Consider the following 27,793-nt stretch of genomic DNA (forward strand, 5'->3'; position numbering starts at 1 on the left):
ATGAATTTTCAAAGAAGCGACTTAAAACTACAATTATAATTAGAAGCTACATTAATAATGTATTTTCCCCCATAACACATTTTGAACATTTATTATGTTCTTTTGGCAACATATTAAATTTTGGACTTAGGTGATAGTTATTCTTAGAATGCAATGTGTTTACAGACAGAACCGAAATACAGATTTCCAGTACTGGGAACATCAGCATGGAATGTGCAATGTGGTGCATTAATTAAGCTTGCTCTCCCTCAGGGAATGCAGCTTTCTTCTCATTTGAACTGATGTGTGATGTTTGTTAGAATTTCTGTTTCCGATGAAATTTACAGTATTTTTCTGCCTGGTATAGTTCATGCTGAAAAATCTTGTGAACATTATTAGTACATATGTTATAGAGTAGCATGCCTTTTACAAAGAGAGAAACAGAAAGTAAGTATTTGAAACTTTTTACCAGCCAGAAGGGGTGAAAGAGAAAATCTAGAGTACAAGAGAATTATGACCCCTTTACAGAAAAAGCTACAGAGATCTTAATGATACAGTCTTCATCTTTCCTTATCATTTTAGGCTGTGTCAGGTGACACAACAAGCTCTGAACATTGTACAGAATCAGAGAAGAAATTTAAGAAAGCTATGAACTGATTTTTAAAAATTAAATATTAATAAAACATGTTAAGGGGGTATTTATGAAAGCACATATGATTCTCAGAAATATAATCACCTTCTCTTTTGCTAGGAAAGTAAATAATCCAGTACCTTAAAAAAGGAGCAACAATGGGAATCAATAAAGTTATCAGTTTTGTAAAAATGGAATATAAATGTTTATGTGTCTATTTTAGACAGAGAATCATTGAATATGAAGCCCTCCTCATGAGAACTCCGTGCGTACTATTCATAATCTGAACTCCAGCAGTCAGTCATTTCTCAATTGCCCAGATTATTTTATCTGAAAAATACTTTTGCAAGTAAAATTGGAGAATGTTCTGTAAAATTAAAATATTTGCCTTGATTTATAACCATGACTTAGAACTTATAATGATTTAAAATAAAATAATAATTGAAAAGCTACTCTGATTTATTTTTTCTTGCTTAAGTAAGAAAAATACCAAATTCAATCAATCAGAAATATGTAATAATTTAATTGGTGCAGGAAACTTAGCTGTAGATAGTCAATAGCTTCATCCCAAACCCACTATAAATAATTTCATCTTTTTCTTGACTTCTGTGGACAATGGGTCAAGCCCCAGATAATTGTCATTTTCCTTTAACAAGTTAGATATATCCTAGATTTCATTTCTGAAAGAAGATGAAAGATTTGAACAGGTCTAACTTTATGCTGTTCAGATAAATGAATGAATGCTAGCTGGGAGCTTCAGTATACAATGAAAAGTCTTATTTAGCTTGTTAGCAATAGACTATGCAATTTCTATAGTCTGAATGGTCCTTATTGTGTAGAATATGGAGAGAAATTTTTTTATTGGATATTTGAAATCCACCCTGAAAAGTAAGGAAATACTGGATTAAGAAAAAACTTTGAAAATACTGTTGATTCATAGTAGCAAAAATTTTTGAATGTATTAATAAAAAGTAATATTTAGAACACAATCCATGTTTATGTTGCATTTTATTGATTTTAGATTACCTAGTAGCATATTATGACATCGGATTTCTTAAAATAGCTTTCCTATAAAAACATTTATCTGTCAAGTATTTTGCTAATCTTGGGTTTTTGTCTTGGAAATCTCATCCCTTTCTCATTTCATCTTCTTTTAATGAATGTTGAGGAGAATGTTATCCATGAAAATGAAGAAGCAAGATATTTATAAATTCTTTCAATCATCACAGCAGTAGGTTGAAAATCAAACCCACAGAAAATCAAAAGTAATAGTTCTGGTTTAGGTTTAATCAACGTGAGCAAGAGCTATATGAGCCAAGATAGCACTCTTAGTCTGTAGCTACAAAGAGTCAGCAAACTGAAACTGGAAAAAACCTGAAGCTAAAAAACCTCACATGAGTGAGAGATTAGTGAAGCAACTTCATAGAAACCAATTTCTAGAGAAATTATGGTGCAAAATGAAATATGTTTTTGGCCAGAGGTAATTTATTACTTTCAATAAAAGTTATAGTGTGATTAAAAACCAACCAACACACCAAACAAACGACAAAAAACCCACCAACCCAAAAAATCATGAAGACAACAAACGAACCCCCAAAGTTTTGATTCAGTTTAGGTTTGATTTACATCAATGACAATAAAAAGGTTGTGTCAACAACTTATTCATATTTAATATATGCATCAATTCATTTTACTTGAACAGTTTCATATCAAGCAGAGATCTTAACTAGCTTACTTCAAACAGATTATTGACTGCATCTTTTTACCTACTCAGTTGAAATTCCTACTCTTTCAATCTATTTAAATTTCAGATTGCTGATTTTACACAGTCAAGTGAGGTATATCCTGACAATCTTGCAAGGCTCCTAAAGCTGATGCAGCCAAAAATATGTCAGTGAAACACATATAATTTTTCTTTTAGGATATTCTGGGAAAGGAGTGGGAAGGGAAGGAAAACCCAAAGCTTTTCTGAAATCAATAGGACTCAGGATTCTAGAATAACTCTCAAAACAGGACTCCTCAGGCAGCTGTAGAAATAGTACATGAACGTGAAAAGTGCATATCAGTGATAAAATCTAATTGTTCTTGTGGAAGACATGTATTTTAAAGTTATAATGCTTGAAGCAACTATCAGGTTGAAAATCATACAAAACCAGCAATGATAATCACAAAAAAGCATAATCAATTGATACATGGCTGTGGTTGTCTAAAAATAACAGCTCTCAAAATTTATAAAAAGTATCACTCAATTTTTTAGTTCATAAAAAATGGCATGAAAATTAATGTTTCATCTTATAAATTGCCTTTTGTTTCGTAATTACAGTATCTTCAACCTCTTTATAAAGTTGCACTGCCAGTCTGGTCAAGGTCAGTTTTGGATCTTTCTCTCATTTAAACTTTGTCATGAAATGATCACTAGACATTGAGGCTAGGAAAGGAATACTTAGAAAAAAGATGGCTTTTTATTATGAAGGGCTTTGTCTTGCAATGCTTTCACCTTGCAATAAGAGTGGTTATGAGTTGTCACATCCTACACTTACTTCTATTTAAGTTTCATTATCTGGACCTGTTGAGTGTAAGATTCTTTTTTTTTTTTTTTTTTTGCTCCTGTGAAAGTTACCACTATTTCAGGTGATTGCTGGATCCAAGATGTAGATCTAAATGTAATAGGAAAGGGTTCATATGAGACTTTATTTACTATTGCAATCATAGGTCTAAACTGAAGGCTTTTAAAAGATGAATTCTAGTATCTCTGGTAATTGACAGACTGTCTTTATGGGTTGATTTTACTGTACTCCACCCTTGGAAGTTGTATGATAAACAACATGAAAGAAATGTAACATAACTTGGGTTTCAGATATCTCTGCATTGGTGAATTATTTTAAACAAAGTTCCCAGCAAGGCAATTTCAGTGTTTGTGTTGCTCTTTTAGGAGTGAACCTGGATTTTGTTTAACACATTAAAAGTGGACAATTGTTTTCTGTAAATACTCTTGCATAGGAATAACTGCTGATTTATGTAATCTCTTTCAAGCTACACATTTCAGTATAATCTTGCCCACTCCAGAATGTTGGTTTGGAAGCCAGAAGTCTCTCTGTTTTTAATAGGGAAAGTATGCTTTGAAAAAAATAATTACTTTCCAGAGAATCTGGAGATGTAGAATGCTATTTCAAAAGTAAGTCAATAGCTGAATCCCATGGAAAATATTTGATATCAAAGGTAGTCTATTCGAGCTTGCAAGTGTGAAACTAGCCCAATGGCTCAATTCCTCATTTGTAATCTAATTGAAACCTAATTCAGTGTGCTGGAAATACAAGAAAATGTAAAATGATAGGTTTTAACGTGTGAGTCAAACCCTTTCAGACAAATTAATTACTTAATTTACCACCAATATGAAATTCCAATCCATTTTTATCCATTTTCTCATTTCACATATAATAGCAGAAGACCCTTCTTCTTTTTACTTAATACCGAAGTGGGATTTTGACCAGATACTAAGATTCCTAAAAAAAAAAAAAAAAATAAAAAAAAGATTTAAAAGAACCCCCAAAGCCCAAGCTGTATATTTCAGATGAACTTTTTCTATATCAATATTTCAGTTTTTCTAGACATGCTCTATTTTCTATGGGAGCCTGTTGATTCATTTGCCATGTTTCTTATACGTGGCAAATAACAGAGGCTCTAATCCTTCAAAGAGCTCTGCTTCAGGCAATACACGTGCTTAGGGAGCGCACAGCAGGACTTGACTGAGAGTATATCTGCCAGCTTTGTAAGGAATATTCTTAGCATAGCAACAGTGAAGTTTTTGGTAGTGGCAGTATAAGTGTGCCATTGTGATGTGGTTTTCATTTCGTGTCACAGGACAGGTTCCAAAATTCTGTACTTTCTCAGGGGGCACAGACATCAGTGTATGTACTTGCTAATTAAAACATCTCAAAAAACCCTAATTCTCAAAGTCAGGAGCTTTCAGAGAGGGGTTCTGCAAGGGCTGTTTGTTGGTACAGTGTATCCAATATTTTTTTAATCACCAAAAATGCAAGTCAACACTGATCATAAAATTACTGATGAGCAAGTAATTATGAAGGGGCATCACAGGAAGCACTTTAAATCACATGACATTTAAATCATGTAGAGTAAAGTCATGCCTACAGCAGAGGATATTTTCTCTCTGACAGCAAGATCAGTACTGCAGTACTTTATAGTTCTGACAGAGCCAGTTTTAAAAGAGCATTAAAAATTTGGTTGAATTGAATAGAAATCACAGAAAATATTCAATAGACTGAAGAAAATGTCTTATAACCAGAGATTTAAAAAGTTAAAATTTTTTATTTATTAGAGACAACAAAAAGATAATGACTTTGCAGTGCAGAAATGTCTTTTAAATGTCTTTATGTATTGGGGGAAAAATTTTGAAGCTCATGTATGTGAGCGAGAAAAACAGAATGAGAACCAATAATGCAAGCCAGGCAAATAATAGAATAGGCACAAGTATTAATTGATTGGTTAAATCACCTTTGGAACAAAATATCAAGGAAATCTGTGGATTCTCTCCAATGTATTATCTAATAATTTCTCTTAATATTTCTTTAGAACATGCATACTAGCTAAAAAATTATGCTTTGGTTAGACAGCACTATTGGACTCAATACATTAAAGTCTTTTTGAGTGGAAGTCCAAATTTGTAACTTTATGGTTTCTACATAAAGCTATGAACAAAATGTGTATATGAAGTAAAATCTATAAAATTACACTCGAAAGATAAGTTTCCATTTATATAAACATAAATACCATATAATCAAGCACATTTAATGTACCAAACAAATCAATCGTTCAAGATTTTTTCATGAAAATATATTTGTTCTCCTTTAATGTGCCATGCTGTGTAAACTGGCAAAAATATTACATGTACTCTAGAATTATGCAATTTCAGAAATTTGTGCTGGACATTCAGTCAAGCACATGTCAAATGAACAAAGGGAATCTGATTGCAGCATTTTCAGAGCAGACACAAACCTAAAAGAGTTTTTGCTACTGATATGAATCGAGTGGAAATGATGCAGAAAATTGGATAGGTCTGAAATTGATTATTGACATTCATTTCTTGAATTCAATAATGAAAATAAAGATTTTTTTTTTAAGGTAATTTCACTATAATGTCCTAACTATGAGAGTAAACTTCACTTCAGATTTTTTTTGGCTTTTCATGTGTATGTAATTTAAAGAAGTATTGGAGACTGAAATTTCTCTTTAATACATATTCTTAAGTTAGCACATAATTGTCTTCTATAAAATTATTTCTCTGATGGATTCTACAGTGTTATGCAAGATTCACAGATGTAATCAGATCATAAAAGGACATCTTAGCCTGTACTGAAGTCAAAAGGCTTTGTTTCTGATAACAAATTTATCCAGTTCAAAATGCAACAAGGCTTTGTGAATACTGGTTGGTGGTCACAGTATGTAGTTCTGCTTTTGTTAATGAACTCACTAATAAGTAAAAATTTCATTTAACTGAAAACATTTTTCTTTTGTTCAGAAAGAACATGATATTCTTTAGCTGTGATGGATTCTAATTGTGGTCCAGGAGGTGAACAGTCAGTGGTTGATTAATCTGGTTATCCCACTGTTAAGAATTTTTCATTTTAATACATTTTAAATCTTCTAAATATAAGATTTTTTGTACTGCTGGGAGTAAGCCAGCTAACATAATAAATTCTAGCTTAAAGAGCTATACAGATTGACACCATAATTTTGCACTAGCTTGTTTAAAAATACTCTTCCTAAAGTATATAATGCCAGACTAGCATGTTTTATTAAAAGCACAGAGCTTATAATAATTAGGGGAAAATGGTTATTAGCAGTGTCACCAATCTGTTAAATTTAATGTATGTAATGTTTCTCTGTTTCTTTCAGCATAAAGAACGTCACTCCAAAAGTAGGTGATGCTGAAACTCGTAAAGCCATTCGCCGTGCCTTCGATGTGTGGCAGAATGTAACTCCTCTAACATTTGAAGAAGTTCCTTACATTGAATTAGAAAATGGCAAGAGAGATGTGGATATTACAATCATTTTTGCATCAGGTTTTCATGGAGACAGCTCTCCCTTTGATGGGGAGGGAGGATTTTTAGCTCATGCATATTTTCCTGGCCCAGGAATTGGGGGAGACACTCATTTTGACTCAGATGAGCCATGGACTTTGGGAAATCCCAATCATGATGGTAAGAGAAGATTTAATTTTAAACAAAATAGATAAGTGGCATGAATTTTCAACTAACAGAACTACTTCTGTGTTCCCCTGTTCCTAAAGTCACATGGTTTTCTTTCCTTGGCTAACATTACTTTAGAAATATATTCAGTTGATCACTCTCTTTGAATCCAAGGCAAAAAAGTATCTGTGTTAATGTAATACAGTATGAAAACATGTTTTGCTTGAAAAAATATTGAATCCTTATTAGAGGACTTCATGATCATTCAAACATTGTACTGGTGAATATTTATCTAAACTACTTTGGTTTTGCATTTTTTAACATGTCAAACTTATTTAGGTTTAGGGAAGATGTGGAATATTTAGCAGTGATACAAGAACTACTTTAGCTATCCACCAATTCTGTGGATACTTATGGACATGAAACCTAGTCTTCAGTTTGCATCTATGATGATGCAGTGGCAGCATTTAAAGGCAAATCTTAAAGGTGCCATTCCAAGAGCAGAATTGGTGTTTCCTAAAAATTTTTGAGTGTCTTTTGAAATTGTTGATTTTAACATGTCCAATTTTATTAAGTAGTACATTCCCCATAGTCAAATAAATGACTGCACAGTGCAGTTTACACACCTAACACTTACCAAATAAAGACTAAATATACCCTTTTTTCTTCATAACTAAAATCTGGCCATTGCCAAGCTCTAAGGTAATGTGACTAAATTACTGCCATTATCTGGGAATGCTAATTAAAAGCTAAGTCTAACTTTGCATCTCTGCAAAACAGTATCAAAGAAGAGATTTTCTGTAGAGATATTCTGTGTTTGATGCTGTGACAGGTTTTGTTTCCAAGCAGCTTTGGTTGTCCTGGTAGATCCCTCTAAGCCAGTTACATGAAATTTGAGACATCTCTTCAGAGATGCACAAGTAGAATGTTTCTGGCATATATAAAAGACAATAGAGATAGCAAGAAGTGGAGAGCTGTTGTATTTCAATGTTACACTGAATTTGTGAATGATAAGAGGCTCTATCTAATTCCTTTTCTTTCCCCTTCTCACCTGAGATCCTCCAAGTAAAATTCAGAGATTTTTATGTAGCAGTATTTGTAGCTTGGGGTCTGCAACAAAATTTTAATTTAGCATTTTAGGAGTATGAATATGGTGTTGTGACTATTCCATTGGTGCAATACTTGTGCTGAGCCAGAGTCAGTTGAAGCAAGAGCTGTATAAGGCACTGTAAAAACCCTCAGTTGTGCAATGGGTTCAAGACACTTCATTCTTGTGACACAAGCCCTCGATTCTTACATGAGCAAAAACTGTGGTATTGCACAGCTCATATTTGCTTTCTTCACACGTTTAGCTCAAAGGAACACTGGTGGGAGTCCTCTGTTTGTGCACTTCAGGTACATAGTCAGTCACAGCATTGTGAGGGTAAATGAAGGTGAATTTATGTGTCTGGTTTTTATGTTGGTTGGAGACCAACACTTCACATAATGTTCAGTGGTTTTGGAGCTACTGCTTGAAGCACTCAGGAAAATCTCCAGGCATGTGTACATTGAAGTCAGGATGTCAGTTTAACTGGGATAACTCTTTTAGAGCAGTTCCACACCTTGTATGAAAGTGAACGAACTTCTGGCTGTCTTCTTCTTCTTTAACTTAAACAATTCCCATATTGCCAAATGGCACTCATTTCTTTATAGGGCTTTTGAGGTTTGTCTTTTTTAGAGCAGTTTCCAAAAGCTATTGCTTGTATTAATGAATTTTAATATATTTTGATGAAAAAAACAAGGGAAAGTAAATTGATGTTATCACTAAAACTGTGCTTTCATGTATCTTAGAACCTTGAACCTTTATAATAAAAAGGTTTGTTGTCTGTATCACAAAGGTTTAAGAGTTATCATTGGAATTTTTTTCTGCGAATTTAATAACTTATATATTTTGTTATGCCCATATTTACTTTTCTGAGGGACACATATTTCTGATAAAATGAAGTATTCACAGTAAAAAATGGAAGATAATTAATAAAAGTACCTTACCAATGCAAGTTCTATGAAAAGTTTTGGCAACTGTTAGTTTTGTTGTTGATATGGTGGGAACCATGGATCATATGTCATAATTGTTGTCCAGAGAAAACTCCCCTGTCGTTGTAACCCTAGAAATATCAATAGATGTTCATTTAATCTGAAAGTGCAGGGCACCTGTTTGTCTGATTGGTGACTTTTAGCTATCAGGTAGGCCAGGTTTCCTCATTGTCTTACTGATTAGCTTGTGTTTAGGAATCCTGGAGGATCATGCAGGTTTTGGGGTTTTTTTTGGTTTTGTTTGGGTGTTTGGTTTGGGCATTTTTTTATTTTTGTTATGTGTTGTTGTTTTTTTTGTTTGGTTTGGGGTTTTTTTTTGTTTGGTTTTTTTGTTGTTGTTGTTTTTTTGGGGTTGTTTTGTGCCTGGGAAAAATTTCCAGGGGGAAAAAGAAGATGAGCATGCTATTTGGGATTGACAGGAAAGAAAGACTTACAGCTCTCTTAGGCTTCCTATCATTGTGAGCTGAGTCTCAGAACACTGAAAAGCAGAAGGTTGAAAAATATATATGTGATCTTAGTGATGAGTCATTTTTCCCAGGTGTGTGTCAATTTTAAGATTCATTGCTCCAATAGTCTAATAGCCACCTTCTTGTAGTATTATTTGAAATCTGGTAGAATGGGGAAAAGATTTGATGATTTATTTTTATTTTTAAAGTAACTCTCACCCCAAGAGGCTGATTTTCTCTGATTCTTATTCCAGTATCCCAGAGAGATTCAAAAACACAGAGCAACTTGTTTACTTAGCAGCAAGAATGCAAAAATAAAGTATTTTTAAAAAGGCTAATGTAAACAGTTTATATGCCATCTACCTCAAAAAAGACAGGCAACTTAATGAAATGCTTTCATAAACTGTTGTCTTTTTTTAAAGTAATTTTCATTTCAAATAAGGAATCATATACAACATTAGTATTCTGAGTATAGTTAATTACTACAGCAATTTATTCTGACTACTTAATTGCAGTGTCTTCATCCTTCAGGTTTTTGGTTGATTTTGTGTTTTTTTTTTTCTTATTACATTTGGTCAATTTTCTTATATTTTTCTTTTGTTTAATCATACTCTAGACTCCAAGGACAGTTGCAATAGAAATGCATTACCTCCACAGCTCATTGCTGCTTTCCTTTGTTCTCACTTCAATGGTATGTTCTTATCAATCGTGGTCTGTGAAGAGATTTGTGCTTTGACTCCTCCCTCATCCTGAAGAATGAATGAGGCTTTTGTAGGAGTAAAGATGAATGGGTCTGTCACTCAGGAAAAAAACTCCTGTCACACAATTTTACACTTGCAGGCTTTCTACGAGGATATATTTCTTTATATATTCTTTCATAATACCCTGGAAGCGGAGTACAGCTGGTACCTCAACTCCAGCTGAGCTGTGTAGGTCTTTTCTCTGAATTTCCATCCATGGTGCTGCAGGTGATCCTAGAAATATTGCCAGAATGAAGGACAATAGACTTAGCATCACAGGGAAGCAGTGGAAACAAGGACAAAATTTCTTTTGTCAGGGAATGAGGGAGATTCTGGAATATAAAATATGGTGCACATTTATTTTATTTTTTTATTTTTTTAAATAAGGAAAGGGAACACTATTCTTTCGACATTTTATACAAAGTGTGTGTATTGGACCATAGTCTTCCTTCAAGCAGCTCTTATTTTCTAGTTTGCATTTAGCACAACTACTTTCCAAGTTCCCATGAGAGTAGGCTGTTTCACTTACAGTAGACTTCATTTCCTTTATGATCTGCCTATCTAGACTTCAGGTGAGATAAGAGCCTTAGCTTTTTAAATTATTTGGAACAGGATGGATTCTTCATGCACCTTACAAAGTATCTTGTGCTCCTAGGCAGTCTCAATCAAAACTCAGGTTATTCTGGTAGTGCTTGGCAAATACAGCAGAAGAAGAAACACTGTTCAGGAGCAGCAAATCAAAATAGATAGGATTTTACAGGAAAATGTTTCACAATATGTGCACTTAAAGATGGAAAAAGGTAAAGGGATAAACAGGAAATGGAATCCATATTGCATAAATAGATATCTGAAAATCAGCACTTAGTAAGAAAAATGTTAAATACTTATTTTCTTTTGAACTCAGGAACTGTGTACAAAACTAAACAAACAAAAAAAAAAAGTGAAGAAAAAAGAGGAAGAAATCTTACTATAACAGTCTTGGGACTAGGGAGAAATTTTCTTGTTCCCATGACTCCAATCCATTTAGGTGATATATATCTCCTCATTGTTTCTAAATTAAAAATTTATGGACAATGAATGATGTACCTAAACCCAGAAAGGGACAATGACTCCTTCCTAGGAGTGGCAGTACTTTGGATATATGGTACTGCCAAAACCCACAACAAAAATCTTTTTCAAAGTATTTTCTCCAATGCAGTATTTCAAATAACTGTGATGAAATTCAAAGTCACTGCCAGGGAGCATCTCAGATAGGTACTGTCTCTGTAAATTTTCTAGTAGCTTGAAGAAAAATCCTTGTCTTTCTTGTACCAGAACTGAAAGGGGCATCTTATTAGCTTTATTGCACTGGTTTATCAAAGTTAATTTCACATTTGTCTGTCTACATGCACTTAAGTTTTTTTAAAAGCAGTTTGTTTGTTTTTTTTTTTCCTGGGAAGTTACTGAATACATCTAAACCTATTTAAGGGAGTGTTAAACCAGTTTAAATTGAGAGTGCACTACTTTTAACTAGATTAATTTAAGATTGACCTACTTGCACAAGTGCAGATTTTTAAAATAGGGCAAGATTTAGAAGTGCTTGGGGAAAACAAGGATTTCTTGGGAGCTTAGTTTTCAAGCACATTGGACATGATATGTAATGTACCAATTATTGGATAAAATGTGACCACAGAACTTTGTCTTCCAGCAGCAGAAAATATTTGGCAAAAAGTGTAGATCAACACAGTAAATCAGTGGTGGTAATTTGATACTGTTGTCTTCATATCAGCAAGAGAAATAGAAGTCAAACTAAAATACATTATTTTTTACCTCTGTAGCAAATTTACCAAGGTAGATAGTGTACCATACTGAAATTCTGCAGAAAATAGTTCTTCCATCAAAGAACATATGATAAATAATAACAAGTGGAACTCCCTTACAGAAGCAATGGATGGTTTTAGTGTACAGTGACATGTAAAGAGAATATTACTGCTAAGTACATACATGTGGGATATTTGTAACTTGTGTATGCATAAAGCTCCGTCTCTGGGAAAACAAACTTAAAAATTCAAGAATTCAATTTTGTTAATTTTTTTGTTAATTCTCTAGCATTCAAAAATTATTGAAGTTTTCAGGCAATAACTAGAAAACAAGCAAAGAAACCTGTCACTTTGTACCATGCTATTTGTAGGTTGCCAAGTAAAAGCTTCTTGGAGCTGATGCAAATACAGTGTCTTGTGTAATGTACTGGGACTCCAGTTAGTGAGTAGATACTGCTGTGGGCACTGTGCTGGCAGCCAAGAAAAATTCTGAAAATCCTGATCTCTGAACTGCATAGATCAACTTGTAGTAAATTTCTTTTGGCTGCCAGTGTGGTTGACACAGTGCAGGAGATATATGCTGTTGGAAATGTGAACCAGTAGCGTTGTGAAAACCATCTCCTAAGGGAGCTCTGTGTCTTGAACAGTGCTCATGCTGTGGCTTGGTATAAAGCATTTCAGATCAAAGGAAGCTCTATATTACAATGTTAACATGGCTTTAATTTCATAAAGCATAGTGATCTTAATTGATTATGTATGTTTTTTAATAAGCAATTATCAACATCAAATTTGTTCCGTAACCAAGCAGTATGACCTTCCAGTTGTCATATGCATATTTTCTAGTTCTGCACTAGGATAACTATGTAGAAGACTAGTATTTGAATTTTTATTTTATAGTACTTGTGTATGTGCTTGTAAATAGAGAATTGCAAAAGTGGGTTCAGATTAAAGGTTATCCTACAAAATATCCTATCTCCAGTTAATAGCTATTAACAGATACCTAAAGAAGAGAATAAGAGCAGGGTAAACATATGGCAGTAAAACCCCAGCATATTCCCTCTTAGCTTCCAGTAATCTGTGGCTCATTGAATTTCTGAGACACAGGCCATATTTTTGTGTTTAGTAGCCTATGAGGGATTTCCTTTCATTAATCGGTGTAATCTCTTTTTGAACTCACGTAAGCATTTGGTATCCACAACATCCTGTGACAATATGTCCTGTGGTTTAAGCAGACATGAAAGATTTCTTCTTTCTGTTTTTTTTTTTTTTTTTCAGACAGATGGATGCCCATATTGTAAGGAAGTAATTTTCTTATAATTTTATCTATTCCATTCATATTTTAGGGGCCTCTGTCATATCTTGTTTACAGGATAAAGAGACTGAGACTGTTGAATTGCAGCCTTGTTTATATACAATCATAAGGTTAAGGAAGTACAACTTCCATTTTAAATTGAAACTATATGAATGCAAAATGAGAGAATTAGCAATATTATAAAAGATGACAAAACTCAACTATTGCATTTATAACTTACACAGTGATGAAGATGCCAGGATAATATTTCAAGGAGCTCTGCAAGTTGCACACATATTGAATAACAATTGATTCTTTTAATTTCATCATATTCCCTGAAATCCAATTTAATTCAGAAATCAATTAACACAAATAATACTTTCTGTCACTGAAACACAACATTTTCAGTATTTAAAGGGAAACCAGTCTTTCCCTTATCAGTGAGTTCATTTTGTGCTGATAGAACATCCTCTGTCCTCAAACTTTCCAAACCTTCTTGGATTATACTTGCTGTTGTGCACCTGTCCCATATCCAATCACTCCAAGATCATATCAAAAATCTTAACTCTCAGATATTCAGCATCTGATTCATAAAAAGTATCCTTGAAATTATTATCATAGTATGCAAAGCTGCACTGGAGAACAAAATGGTCCCTTTCAGCTATTGAAGAGATGGGAAATGATCAAAAAATCATAAATGGCCCTGGCTGCTTTTGAGGACTCAGTCATTGGACATAGGACTATGCGGATAGAAGAGGATCTGTCTGCTGGACCCCATCTACTGGCTGGAAGCCAGATGATGGAAAGTGGTAACTGTTGGCAAAGTACTCACCTCCTTTTTATAATTTTTGAGGAGGATTTTGCTTTCGTGGAACACCCTTTTGGCTTTGAGGAAACACTTCATTTGCATGTTTTTAAAAGGGAAATCTGTTTAAAACTGGCAGTCAATGAAAGCGGCCTTGTGGATGAATCCAGCCCCATGTTCTAGATGTGTGTTTGACTAGATGCTTTTAATACATCCCAGGGGCTCTCGGCATGAAATGCCTTACTCTCAGCTTCCTTCTTGGCCTAGCATTTCTATATGCCCTATTATGGAAACTGAAAGAGAGGCTGAGGAATGTCTTAAAAGAATTGACTTTGTGATATTCTTAATTAAAGCAGTGGGATTGCTTTAGCAGACCAAGATGCACATCTTACATCATGCTTTTCATGTCTATAGAAGCAAGGTGATATTTAAAGTGTAGCATAATTGCTAGAGACAGTCCTGATGCAGGCTACAAACCAAAAAGGCAGCACAGCTCAAGACACCAAGTTGCATATTGCTTCCATCATGGTGTAGGTAAACACAGATCATTGCAATCCTTTATGGAGTAGTTAGGGAAGATGCAAGCTCAGCTATCCATTCAAACTGCAATTGGAGGTTATTTCCCACATACCAGGACAGCAGAACTTGCTTGCTTGTGTTTGCCATCTGCCTCGGTTTGCGATCTGCCAGCCCATCTTAAACTGCTAATGAAAAGTGTTAAAGCAGATCTGGCTGACTTTGCATGGAAATAAATGAGGAAAGTTCACATTGTCTGTTACATCAGCTTTGCTGCCAAGGAAACATCTAGCTGAAAGGCAGCATGGGCCCTGCAGACAATTTTGGCAGCATTTGCACCTACAAGCACTGAAATAAAACCCTGTCTTTTTTTTTTTTTTAATTTTAAAGATATCATTGTCTCAAACAACTGTTCATGCAACAATGAAGTCAAGTTTATCTACCAAAATGGATTCATTTAATCAGACTGTCATACGAGTATATTAGGAGAACTGAGTTTACATGTGGAAATTCAGCTGAAAAATGTTTGTTGAAGTGATTAGTAAGTTGAAACTAACCATGTTGGAGTTTTTGGCTTCGTTTTCTCTTATTGTCTTTCCCATTTTCCCTCTGCAGTATATGAGAAAAGATCATTGGGAAGCCATTTTTGTTCAGGCAAAAAGATTTATTTTAAATGAATCTAAACATAAAATATGGGCCAGCCTTTTCATGGTTGATTTTATGACCCCACAGCCTCTCACGCACAAAACCCCCCACTAACACTACATCTACAAAAACCAACCAAACAAATAAATACTCCTACCTTAATATTTCCTCCTTTTAGAAAGAAGCTTTTTTTTTTTAGAAAGAAGCAGATTTTGATTACCAAATCTAAGAGAGCTTCATATAACACTTACATGTTTCAGAAAGTTTTAGAGAATGGAGAGAAAAGGAAAAAAAATATGTTCCAGTGCTTTTTATTCATATTTTCTATGCATTTTATAAGTGTATACCATCAGCCTACCATAAGGCAATATTTCTTTAAAATCTATGATACCAACTAATAGTGGTGCTAATAATAGAGGAACTGCCTTATGAGCTATGAGATTTCATACCAGAGACTGAATTTCACATTCTTGAAAGATTATTTGCTATGGAGAGCTTGTGAAAAGCCATATTTCAAACATGTTGAGTTAAAAAAAAAAAAAAGAGAGAGAAAATACCCTTTATTATTGCAAATAAGTCAAAAACAATTTAAAACTAAAAAATCAGCTAATGAACAAATGGCTTGAAATTATTTATTTTTCTTTTCAGTCAGGTCTCCTAGAAGCAGTAATTTAGGAAAGAGGCATTATATGTTAACCTAAAATTCTCCCTTTAGACAGAAAGTGACATTTCAGTCATTTAAAGCAGGCATCAGGCTAGCATTCCAACTCCCATCTGATCCAGGGTTCCTCAAGTCTCCATTTGTTGCTAGGGCCACTTAATGGAGACTTTTTCTTCAAGATAGCAGATGTAGGAAATACCAAAGTTACTCTATAGAATATTATTACTGCATTGCCATCTCATTTTCCCTGCCTTTTTAGGGGCAAAGAGAATCTGAAAAATCATGTTGCCAGTTAATATGGATGTTGTCCTGGTTTCCTGAGAGAACGAAACAAGAATTTTACAGTAGTTACATATTTAATTACATATTTATTTATTTAAGCAGAAATATAATGCATATTGAAAAAGTAGAAAGATGTAGATAACCCTAAAACAGAAGGTAATACTGTATCTGAATTTTAATAGTATATAATTAACTAATGAAAGATTTTCTACAATAGCGTTCTCAAGTCTAGAGTATAATTTGTGCTTTTCCTGACAATTCTTCTCTTCAAAATGCCCAAACTATTTGTTCTTGAGGCCAAAATGGTTTTTATCTGTATTTAGAATTCTTCCTAACAGTTTGGGTACCAAAAAGTGCTGAGCAGGTAACACCAATAGCTGAAAACATATACAGCTAAAACATTAGGTTGTGAAAAAAGATGAAAGCAGAAAAAAAAAAAAAAAAGAACCCAGACAACTTAAAAGAGCAACATTGTTTGTGCCAAATATTTTTTGTTTGGTTGTTTTGTTTTTTTCAAGGTCTCTTCTTCAAGTCAGCCTGATAAGTACTTCCTGTGTTTGTACATATATCACTTAAGTCCATGTCCTGTACTTCTATAATTAATGTTTTGCCAGTGACTTAAAAGAAAAGACCTAAGTCAAAAGCCAGAAGACTTGAGGGGGTGGAATTAATCTGACCATATGTTGATGTTTAAATCTGAGTTAATCTCATGGAGTCCCTTTAGAGTTATAGGAGAGATACATTGCCTTCCTGAGTAAGGTTTGTTGCATCCTGAAGTAGGTGCCTAAAACAAACTGGATGAATCATGTTCTGAAATACCTGTTTCTCATCTCTTGCTGTGAGAGGTACAGGTAGAGACATTTGTGCTACAGTGTTGAGTAGCTAGATAATTTGCACTAGTGATGTTGAATTGTGCCATTTCAGATTAGAGGAGAACTGTAGTGATAAGAGCTTCAAAATAGCAGCACCAGCCGGGGTCAAAAGAAATCTGTCTCAACCCCAGAAGTGGCTGTTTTGGGAGCAGCTCAGTATAGCAGTCAGAAAGGGCAGTTCAGGCAGAGGTTTCTCCCTGCCCCTCAGTATGGCAAGACAAACACTCATATTGGTCTGAACATTGCAATTCACAAGTGGGTTGCACCTCTGAAATTTTGAATGCATTGTTGGTAGTATGGTAATGTGTAAACATACTTTTAGTGTCCCATTTCTAAGAATCATACAGAACACCAGATGCAGTTTAGAAATTGACACTATGTTAGTATGAGGAAATGGAATTACCACTGAATATTCAGGATGATGAAGATCCAGTAGACATGGAATTAATGTTGTTAGCTGTGCTCCAGCTAGTAATGCTAGCAGAAGCAGCAAAAGTAGTAGGGCCTGAGCTTCAAGAAGAGTTAGCAAATAAAATACATATATAATCAACAGTCACTCCTTAGCTGTTTTTGTGATCATCACCTATGACACTGGCAGGTCTGGCCATAGTGGCTTGCAGAGGTGCAGAAATGTGGTCCCAACCTTCCTGAGTGTGGAAGCTCTGGTCTGAGAGCCATCAAACATGGAGCCTCTGGCACTGTCCCTTCTTCCTGCTGGGGCCAGCTGCTGTTGCCCTAGGCTGGGGTCCTGCTGAGCTCCTAATTCAGAGAAGGGGAAGTGTGAGGCTAACTTCTGCCCTGGCCTACATTCTCATGTCCAATCTCCCCTGAGCTTTACCAGGGGCAACGAATTCCAGCCTTCATCTTCCTCTCTAAGCAAATTCTTGCATAGTCTTCCTTCTGCTGGGAGGCCTAGGAGTATGACTGGACTTCCTGACCATCTTGTCCTCTCCAGCACCTTTTGCTCTGCCCTCTGCAATCTGTCATCCTGGAGGCTACACCTCCATGGCAGGGCCTCAATCATCTCCATGCCGACAAGTGCCAAGAGTCACTAGCACAAACTGACCGTATTCTCAGAGTTCTAGAGAGGCTTACAGTGGTCCCTCTAGCTAGAGGGCATACAGCTGTATGGATATAGAATCCTAAGATCTTATCAGCAGATTCTCCAATAGATCAGAGCATTTCATATGAGTAAATTTTAACAAAGTAAGACCTAAGTAGCAGATTTGTCTTTCTGTCACTTTCTCTGTATACACGATCCCCAGTTTGAAGTTGTCTCAATTTAAAATGTGGTGCACACTTGGATCAGGTTTCTCTTTGAAGTCTGCAAGCTTCTTAGAAAATTTGTCTTCTTTTCAGATCAGAGAACTTTTAATGATTTTTTTTCTTCTAATCACTTTGCCAATTAGGATTCAAAATTTCCACTTCTTTTTATCATCAGTTTAATGAAAAAGACCCAAACCATAGAACTAAAGTAACAGCCATATAAAAACTTTATGTGTATATATATAAATATATATATGTAAACCACTATGTCACTGTTTAAAAAAGTCCTGTGTCCGTGTTAAAATACAATGGTACGCTAGTACACTAATAATTATAATAATAACCTGATTTTGGTGGGTTTAATGTGAGCTAATTTAGAGGATATTATAATTAATCTCAGTAGTTTACTGGTACAGGGTAAAAAAATTATCAAACAAAAATTTAGCCAACACAATATTTACACATATCTTAAATTCTGTGTACATTCTATTGTGGGGATTTCAGTGATCTCTAGGACTCTTTCAGATTTCTAAAAGGCAGGAAGATGCTAGAACAGGTTGCCCGGAGGAACTGTGGATGCCCCATCCCTGTAAGTGTTTAAGGCCAGGCTGGATGGGGCTCTGAGCGACCTGGTCTTGTGGAGGGTGTCCCTGCCCATGGCAGGAGGGTTGGAACTGAATGGTCTTCAAGGTCCCTTCCAACCCAAACCATTTTTTGCTTCTGTGATTCCTGCCCCATGACAGAGTCCATCTATTATGAATATTTGCAGTATGACTTTGACCTTCCTCCAAGCATTTACAAATATTTCTTCATAGGAGGACAAAAAGAACATAGGGGTAAAGGAATAAAAATAAAACAAAAGACACAGTGCTAACAAACCTGCACTTTAGCTGAGTGGCTTAGAGACAAACCCTACAATTTTTTTGTCAAAACAAGGGTTCAATTTTAGTACAGCCTCATGCACAATTAAGGTTCTCTTGCATTTATTCTCACCCAAAGTGCCACTTAGGAGTGGTAGAAAGATGTACATTCCCTTTACATGAGTGACCCACAGGGACCAGGCCATGGAGGATAGATGAGAACTGTGTGATACATGCTCTTCTCATGTGCATACCCATATCTTCAATCCCAGCATGTATTCATTTCAACAGCCTTCAGAAAGCAGTTTTAAGTACTTCTCTAGCTTATTTTTCCCACTAAAAAATAAAAACAAAAACAAAGAAAATACAGGAAAGAGTATAAATAGGTAAGGCTATTACAGTATTTGCACCGTTTGTAATATGAAGACCTTTTTTAGCAAAATGCAACATTCCTTTAAAAGTCAAATTTATTTAAGATAGTTATTGTCTAAAGACAACCATGAAAACACCCAAAAATAAAATTTTTCATTATGTTGATCAATATGGATTTATTACTAGTAGAATGAAAATGCCATTTGAGAATAATATACAAATTCAGTAGTGGACCTGAGTAATGAAGTTGATCCCAGGAGCTAGAGATTCAACATAAATGTAGGAGTTTGTTTAGATTGCTAGATTTCCTGTCACAGCAGGGTTTCCTCAAAGGATGAAATAAAGCCATAAGCAGCATATTTTCAGAAGGAACACATACCATCACATTGAAGCAAGCTCTCATGTCTTCTCTACCTCTCCTAGGATATTCTTTAGCTGCTTCACTTGTCCCTCTTTGGGGAAGTTGGTATTAATTCACTAGTCAGAATGGTTTGCAAATTTTTTCAGTACTAGTGATCGAAACTGTAAGAAAAAGTGGAAATATTCTTATATCCGTGCTTTTTATAGAAAGACATTTAAGAATACCTAAAGTAATTAATTCCACCCATTTCAAGCAATTTACTAAAAGTTGTAGAATGTGGCTGGTAACAAATCTAAGTAGTAAGTCAGAAATTCTTGTCTTTTGCATGTCTTTGCCTTCTAAAGTACAAGCTGATATGTGTTTTAAAGGAAGTGGGCTCCTGACTTCTTCTAAATTCTGCCCAAAATATGCAGAAACAGTAAAGCTCTGCCAGGATGGACTCACAGGGCACTAAACTCAAGTGTTCTCATAACATCTCATCAAAGATCTGAGTCACCTGAAGACAGCCTTGCTCTGTAGTAATGTGTCCTTGTCAAATTTCAAGCAAGCAATTTTGAATTTCACACTCATCTGTTAATATTTTTAAAATAGAATAGTTTATCAAAAATATACGCATATGGGTGTAGGTATTCTAAATTATAGACATTGTAATTAGTACAGACTTTGTATATAACAAAATGTCTGTACCTCCCATCCTGTCTGCTTATATATGTGCATGTATATATATCACTAAGCCCACTGGAAAGGAGATTTTTATGCATTTTATGTATTAATAGGGTGAAGGAAGATATTTTTATGTCACTGCATTTTGTCACAATAAAAAAACCTAAATATATAGATATATTATTGAAAAAAGATTGTTGAAAATAAAGTGTGTAAAAAATAGATTAAGTTCATGCAGAAAGTGGATATGCTCTATATGATACACTTTTATTTAAAATGACAAAGAAATTAGTTTTGTTCTTCATTTTTCAAAGGTGCTCTGTCTATCGTTTAGCAAAATTCTCTTTCCAAACTAAATAAACACCAGGCTACCAAATTTTAGTGCCAATGGCAGAAGTCTGAGATAATGTAAAGCAACTATATATGATTTCTTAGACTGGAAAATGTAGCACCTTTATTTGGGTAAGAGTATTCCTATGATTTATATTTAGGCCCATGTATACTCTCAGTATAGCATATATATACATGTATGGTGCTTATGTAAGTGCATACATATTTGCTGAGCTCTGCTCTATTGTAATAAGGTCGGAGAGAGAAGGAATCTGCTTTTATGACTGACTGTTGAAATAACATCTTCAAAATTTAATTCTGTCTGGAAAGGATAATAATAACGGAGATAAAAAAGATTTTTTAATTTTTTTTCTTTTTTTTTTTCATATGGTATGTGGAGTAAAACTCTTACTCTGCAGTTTGTAGCATTTCAACTGTTTGGATGCATCAGGTGGTACAAAGGAAGAGAATAATGAAAATGAAAATTCTGCATACATAGAACAGAAAGCAATGGTATTTTATGTGTGTGTAATATTTCTGATTAATTGTAGGTTTGCCTTTGAGATACTGTCTTGTAAAAAGACTATAATAGAAGTCTTGTGCAGATTTAAATTTCAGTTTGATATGAATTTAATTAGAAAACATCTATCTACATAATGAAAAATGAAATAAAATAGTCTTTGGAAGAAAGAGTGCATGTCTATGTATAAAACATCTTTATATTTTTACAGTTTGTTTGTAACTTGAAATTCAGTTTCTAGCATTTATTTTTTTTCCTTGGGATGGAAAAGTCTTCAAAATTGAGGCCATATGTTTAGCCATTAAGTTATTGCTTTTATAAATTGAATTCACATACCATTTAAAATGGAAATTATTATCTTCAGAACTAGGTTTTCTTAATAGCTTACTGTGGACAAATATATTAGCTTTGTTTATCTGTAGATGTTAAAAATAGTGTATATATTAGCTACAGGGAAAGGCTTCCCCATACAACATACTTCACACTGCTGGCTGTTGAATATTTGATATATTAATACATATTTATATTCTGGAGTTTGGGCAGTGTTTGTAAAGTCAGGCAGATTTAGTGCCTAAAATAGTTTATAGCTTCAGAGAAAAGTGTCAGTATAAAAATAATAATTTTATCTTAGTTCTTTACACATGGTATCCTTTTTTTTCCTTCCCTTGTGAAATCAAACGAGATAAAATAAGCAAAACTATCACAAACTTTTTGAGCTTACAGCCATTCTATTCCAAATCTCCATGCTAATGGGGAACATAAGAATAGAGATGCACAAGTTTTGGACTTGTGAAATATATTTTCCAATGTTTATCTACTACTCTGTGGGTATACAACAAGATGCAACTGAGACTATCACAATGAATATTCACCATTGTATATCCTTCGGTGGCAACCTTTGCTTTAAAAATCATTGTAGTCATGTGCATTTTAACTCTGTTACAACTTGTTCAAGTTTGTGATGGTGCTTTATTTTGCCATGTGGACTGAAATATGTCCTACTTGGATAATGTATACTGAAATGATTTGGCACTCTCTCCTTCAATGGTGGCAACTGAAAATGTAAAAACTCCCCAGTATCGATAGGATAACACAGCTAGCCTGAATAGGAATGCTCACTTGTTTTTATGCTTCTTCAACTTATTCTGAGCACTGACCAAGGAATTGAAGGTGGGCCACCATTGACCTTGGAGTCACAAATACACTTCTGTGTAGCCTTGAGAGAAAGAGCCAGAGTTACAGAAGGTTGTCCTTCTGCACTGTCAGGAGCATTTTACAGTAACTTTGAGGTACTCAGGGCAAGTCTGCTCCCTTAAGCAAGGAGGCACTGAATAATTGTTGCCTAATTAGAGAAATTTAATCGTATGCAAAGCAAAAAGGATAGAAACTCAGATAGTAATAAGGCCCTACCTGTACTGGACTCAGACAGCTCATCTTGGGCTGGTTTAAACCTGAGTTTCAATTGCACTAAGTTATTTGGGTCAGTTCAAATTCAGGATGCCCTGGAGACAATCATGACTCTTGATGGAAATTGTTATGAATAATGGGGATATTTGACTATGGGTAGAAAATATGTTCCCTGTTAAATCATTGTCACCCCAGGCAAGAATATTATTCTCCCAACTCTTTCCTGTGACCTTCTCCCTTCTCCCTTACTCATTTGCTCGGGGGCTGTTCTGCCTTTGCTACACTTAATGGCTCCCCTGATGGCTACAAGGTGCAGTGCATGAGGTGGACATAAGGACTAAACCCAGAGGACAGTCAGACACTGAGTGTAATGTTTGGAGGTTTTTGATTTGTTGGTTGATTTGTTGGGGGTTCTTTTGTTTTTGGGGTGTTTTATTTTTGTTTGTTTGTTTTGGTTTTTGTTTTCTCTTTACATAATCTCCCCTGTTCAAAAGATGAAAGGAGAAACAGCCAACTCCTGCATAATATCTGTTGTCTGACATGGTCCCACTGTCACTTAGTACTACTTCAGAAGTGCTCTACCATATGCTCATTATCTGTGATTCTGGAAAGAGGATATGCCAGTAGCTGAAAGTTGGTTTTATTTATTTCCCTGTTACTGTGTATTTCGCCTCTTTTAGATCAACATGGAGTAAAATGTAGAAATTGCTGGAAATCTGTAAGGGGACTCGATAAGCACTGAGAACCAAAGGATGTATTGATTTTTCATGTATTGCATAACTGGCACAAATAGAAGTAGTAGACTCTTACAAGACTGTTGATTAAGTGTGGTTTCTTGAAATTTTAGAAATTATAACTAGTTAACTTCCCAGACTTCCTGCCTCAAACAGTATAGGTAAAACATGTAAAAAACTGTTTCATCTACTTATAGTAACAAGCCTAATGATAGTAGTAGAATAAATACTGTCATTTCAAAACTATTTGAAAATAATTCAGTAAATAAAATGTGGCCAACTGTTAGTGCATTTTTTAATATAAGGTTTAGTTAATATTCTTAGTTATGATGTAGGAAGCATGGGTGTAGGAAAGAAATTTGCTTTCAGAAGGTCTGAAAAGAAAAAGAATGTTGCTTCTTAAATATTCAAGTTAATACCAGGGAAAGAAATTTTGCATTCTAATAAGCCTAGTTTAGAACTTTTACAAAACTCAGAAAATAATTGAAAAATGATGTGAGACTTTTCATCATAGTATGAAAGCTGTAGTACAGTAACATTCTCTTCTTTTCTGTCTTTCCATCTTAAACCTATGATTATTTAAAATTACATTAATTATTCCATTATAAGTGCAGAATAAAAACCATTACAAAGTTCATTCTGTGCATCACTTCCTATGCTGATGTTAGCTACAGAAATTGTGGATTATTCATATGAGATGATGTCAAGATCAGCTTTGTCTGCATATAGAAGGCCAGATTCAGATCTCAAGAGTATTTGTCACCAGGACAGTCAGGCTTATCAAACCTATTGAAACAGCAAATTGAGATTCTGCTTTGCTGTAAAAAGAGCTGCATCTAAGAGAAATATTGTCTTAAACATTTTGTCTGGAAACCACATAATTATAAATGATAGGATAAACTTCTCATTTCTAAAAGCACATTATGTCACATTAATTTTTGGAAGACATTATTTTTTTGCACAGTTATATTGAATAGAAGATCAAGAACATTTAGTTGTCATATTTTCAAATTATGAATCAGAAATTATGAGAAGACTCTGTGAACCAAGCATATAGTTTTACTTATGTCTATTTTCATTATTTCATTCAGACATCTATTTTACAGACATCAGCATGGCTTCATACGTCATAAAGGCATGTAGTGTTTCCTCTTTCATATGTACTTTGGATAAAGTTTATTTTAGTGTGTCAACAAGAGCAAATGCTTGAGAAATTCAGCATAAGCTGCTGATCGAGAGTACTTCTCTTGTCAGTGGGACAGGATCACACTTCTGGAGGATGGTTCTTCCCATCCCTAGGTGGTGAAATGACCTATATTCTGGATGTGACCCTTTTTAGACAACTGGAATCTAAACCGCTTTTCCAAAGACTCATTTTGTGACAGGTTAAGTACGACAGAATCTGTATGAAAGGCTCATAGAAAGATATGCAGAACAAAATCATAGATGAGCAAAAATAGAAAAAATTACTACCATAGAGGTCCAGCTATGAAACGTTTTTTAGAAAAGATCCCATTGCCTTTGATTTGTGTTTGCTTCAGAAGAGTGCCATATTCTACTGCTAAATCTTCCAGTTGTATCTAATACTCTATAATAAAAAATGTAAGAAGATGTAAGATGTAAAGAAGATGTATTTTCTTCTTTAAGAAGAAAATAACAAAACCATCAAACTGGTCTATAACCTGAGTGCATGGTTTTGGGGTTTTTCTTTAGTCCTACAAAAATTTAAAAAGCTCTAAAACTTAAATAAAAAACTACTGTTATTACAAGGAATTGCACAGGGGGATATATTAGGACATCTATTTTCCTCATTAGGATTTCATTTACAGTGATTCAGAAATGGACAACATCTACATATAATCAGCAGGGGTCTGATTACAAGTGTTTGAATAACTAAGTTCTCTGTGGGGTTTATCCTAAATAGGTCGTCTTCAGTTTGTGAAGTTTACCAAACAAAGCCAAGATATTTTCCTATTGGAACTATGTCTTGATGAAACCATTTTTAGTTGGGTTCCTGACAACATCAAGTCATAAATTTCACAAAAGCCTAGACATAAGCTGTGATACTTGAATCCTACACTTACCATGTGTATCAATTAAAAAAGGTTTATGCTTATGATGGCTGTAAGAGTACCATCTATTATAGCATAATAGTTTCCTTGTTAGAAAAAAAAAAAGAGAGAAAAATGCCTTTTTTGCCACATTGTCCTTGATGATCCATTAATTAGTACTCATTACCTTGTGAAACTCAAATGCAGTGAAAACATCTTGCAAGTCCAGAGTCCCCTATGTGTGTTACTTTTTTACTAGCTTTGTGGATTCAAAGGTCTTTTTCCTTTCCTTCTCTTCACAGGAAACGATCTCTTTCTAGTTGCAGTGCATGAACTTGGACATGCTCTGGGCTTGGAGCACTCTAATGATCCCACTGCAATCATGGCTCCATTTTACCAATATATGGAAACTGAGAACTTCAAACTACCTAATGATGATTTACAGGGCATCCAGAAGATATACGGTATGTCATGTTCTCATCAGACAGCACAAGCTTTTTGGTTTAGAATAACTTTGAGGTCCTCCTGTCCGTATCACCTCTCCAAAGGGTTCATTAGTGTGGACTTCACCAGTTGTTATTCCAGAGTCTCTGTGTGAGTAAAACATCCAAAGATTTTGAGGACGCTCTTACTCTGTTTCTCACTGTTCAAAACTTACATTCAAATCTGCACTCATCTGGAATAGTAATTTTAAATTTTTTAAAAATCCATAAAGAAAATTCATGCAAAATGATTCCAAACTATGAAAATATTAAGAAATGCAGCTCTTTAACTATAATGAGATTATTTACACAGGTGTCCAAGCTCATGTAACCAGATGAATTGATTGCTTCTCAGTTTATCAGTTATAATACTAAAAATTTCCCTCAAAATCTGAGGTCCTGTAAATACCCTTTCTTAAGATACATATAAGAAATTTGATTTCAAAATAGTGTTATAGTCCCTACAGAGGGTAAAGAAGGGACTGCTTTAAAATATGTTCATTTCAGTTATTTATGGCCTGATATAAAATACATGTGATGCAAATAAATTCTGCATTTAACAAGGCAATTGAATTTTTTTTAAAGTCAAAACAATAACATAACTGTGATTTTGGATTGAATGTAATACTAACTCCCATATTACTATCCCTTAAACTTCCAAAGACATAGTTTTAATTACTTTGATTCTGTTGGTATATGTTAAATAGTCTTTTCTTTAAAGATTTATTTTATTTTTAGAATTGAAAATTCTGTCATACCTCCATGTTAATGCTCTCTATCCAGTGCATATAATTTGATATTACCTTGCTTAATATTCTTTAATTAAATATGCCCTGGATTAAATTCTGTACTTCTAGTTTTCCCTGTTTAAAGTTTGTCGTCTTTATGTTGAATATTGTAAGGGCCACTCCTTTATCTTTCCTACCGCAAAGGACAACTACGATCATGTAGAATTACTGTAATGCTAATTAGAAATCTGCAGACTCCATGAACAAGAATTTTTAAATATCATATTTACACAGATAGATATTTTTATAAAGCATAAAAAGCAATTTCAGAATGATTGGCTCATCAAGTTTTGTTTGGTTGGGTTTTTTTCCTGTGTGATTAGCTGGAAGGAAGGAAGGTTGTTTCTCATGACCTCATAAGTTGGTAGTCTAGACTTAAGGCCTAGACAAGAATATTTTGCTGAAAACTAGCTGCTAAGCTCGAACAGCTGTGGGCTATGCATTAGAAGAAATGTGTTACCCCTGGGAAGTAATCTGACATCACCACCAAATAGCATAAAAAAACTTTGATTTGGGGTTAAAAACTTTCCAACACAAGCTACTGCAAACTGATTCCTTTGCTCCCTTTAAAATCAAGATGTGATCTGGAATCATATGCCTCAGTAAAAATGTCACACCTATTAAAATAATTACTTTGGTCTGCAGTATTCCTTGAAATACTGTTATTAACTGTAAATTATAAATGTCACAAGTCTTAAAATTGTGAATGAAATAAATGCCTTATTAAATTGCATGACAACCTTTTGGCAAGTTTAAGATTTCCGTACATAATCCATCTTTTTTTATATAAAGTATATGGTTTTTCATAAAATTCTCAGAAAATCAAATGTCATTTGTGCAGTTTTAGAGTTGTCTTACTATTCAAAAGTATTCCTGAAGGTGGTCATGTAAACAGTATTTATTTTTTAAAGTCAAAATGTATTATCTATTTAAATTGTTTGGAGAGAGGCCTAAATAGAGTAAGCAAAAATTAAAACATTCATCTTGTTTCCAGACATGAAGTTATAAGTGAA

At 34.4% G+C, this 27,793-nt stretch overlaps 1 protein-coding gene across 4 annotated transcripts in view; it reads left to right on the forward strand.

Moving 5' to 3' along the window:
* Positions 1-27,793, forward strand: part of MMP16 (matrix metallopeptidase 16) — a 168,658-nt gene that overhangs the window by 92,674 nt on the left and 48,191 nt on the right. For all 4 annotated transcript variants that reach the window (XM_068185477.1, XM_068185498.1, XM_068185488.1 and 1 more), the window contains 2 exons: positions 6,524-6,828; positions 25,813-25,974. In XM_068185477.1, the coding sequence (XP_068041578.1) occupies positions 6,524-6,828; positions 25,813-25,974 (467 nt within the window). The remainder of the gene's footprint in view (positions 1-6,523; positions 6,829-25,812; positions 25,975-27,793) is intronic.

This window comes from Anomalospiza imberbis, chromosome 1 (genome assembly GCF_031753505.1).
Source record: "Anomalospiza imberbis isolate Cuckoo-Finch-1a 21T00152 chromosome 1, ASM3175350v1, whole genome shotgun sequence".
Classification (NCBI taxonomy): Eukaryota; Metazoa; Chordata; class Aves; order Passeriformes; family Viduidae; genus Anomalospiza; species Anomalospiza imberbis.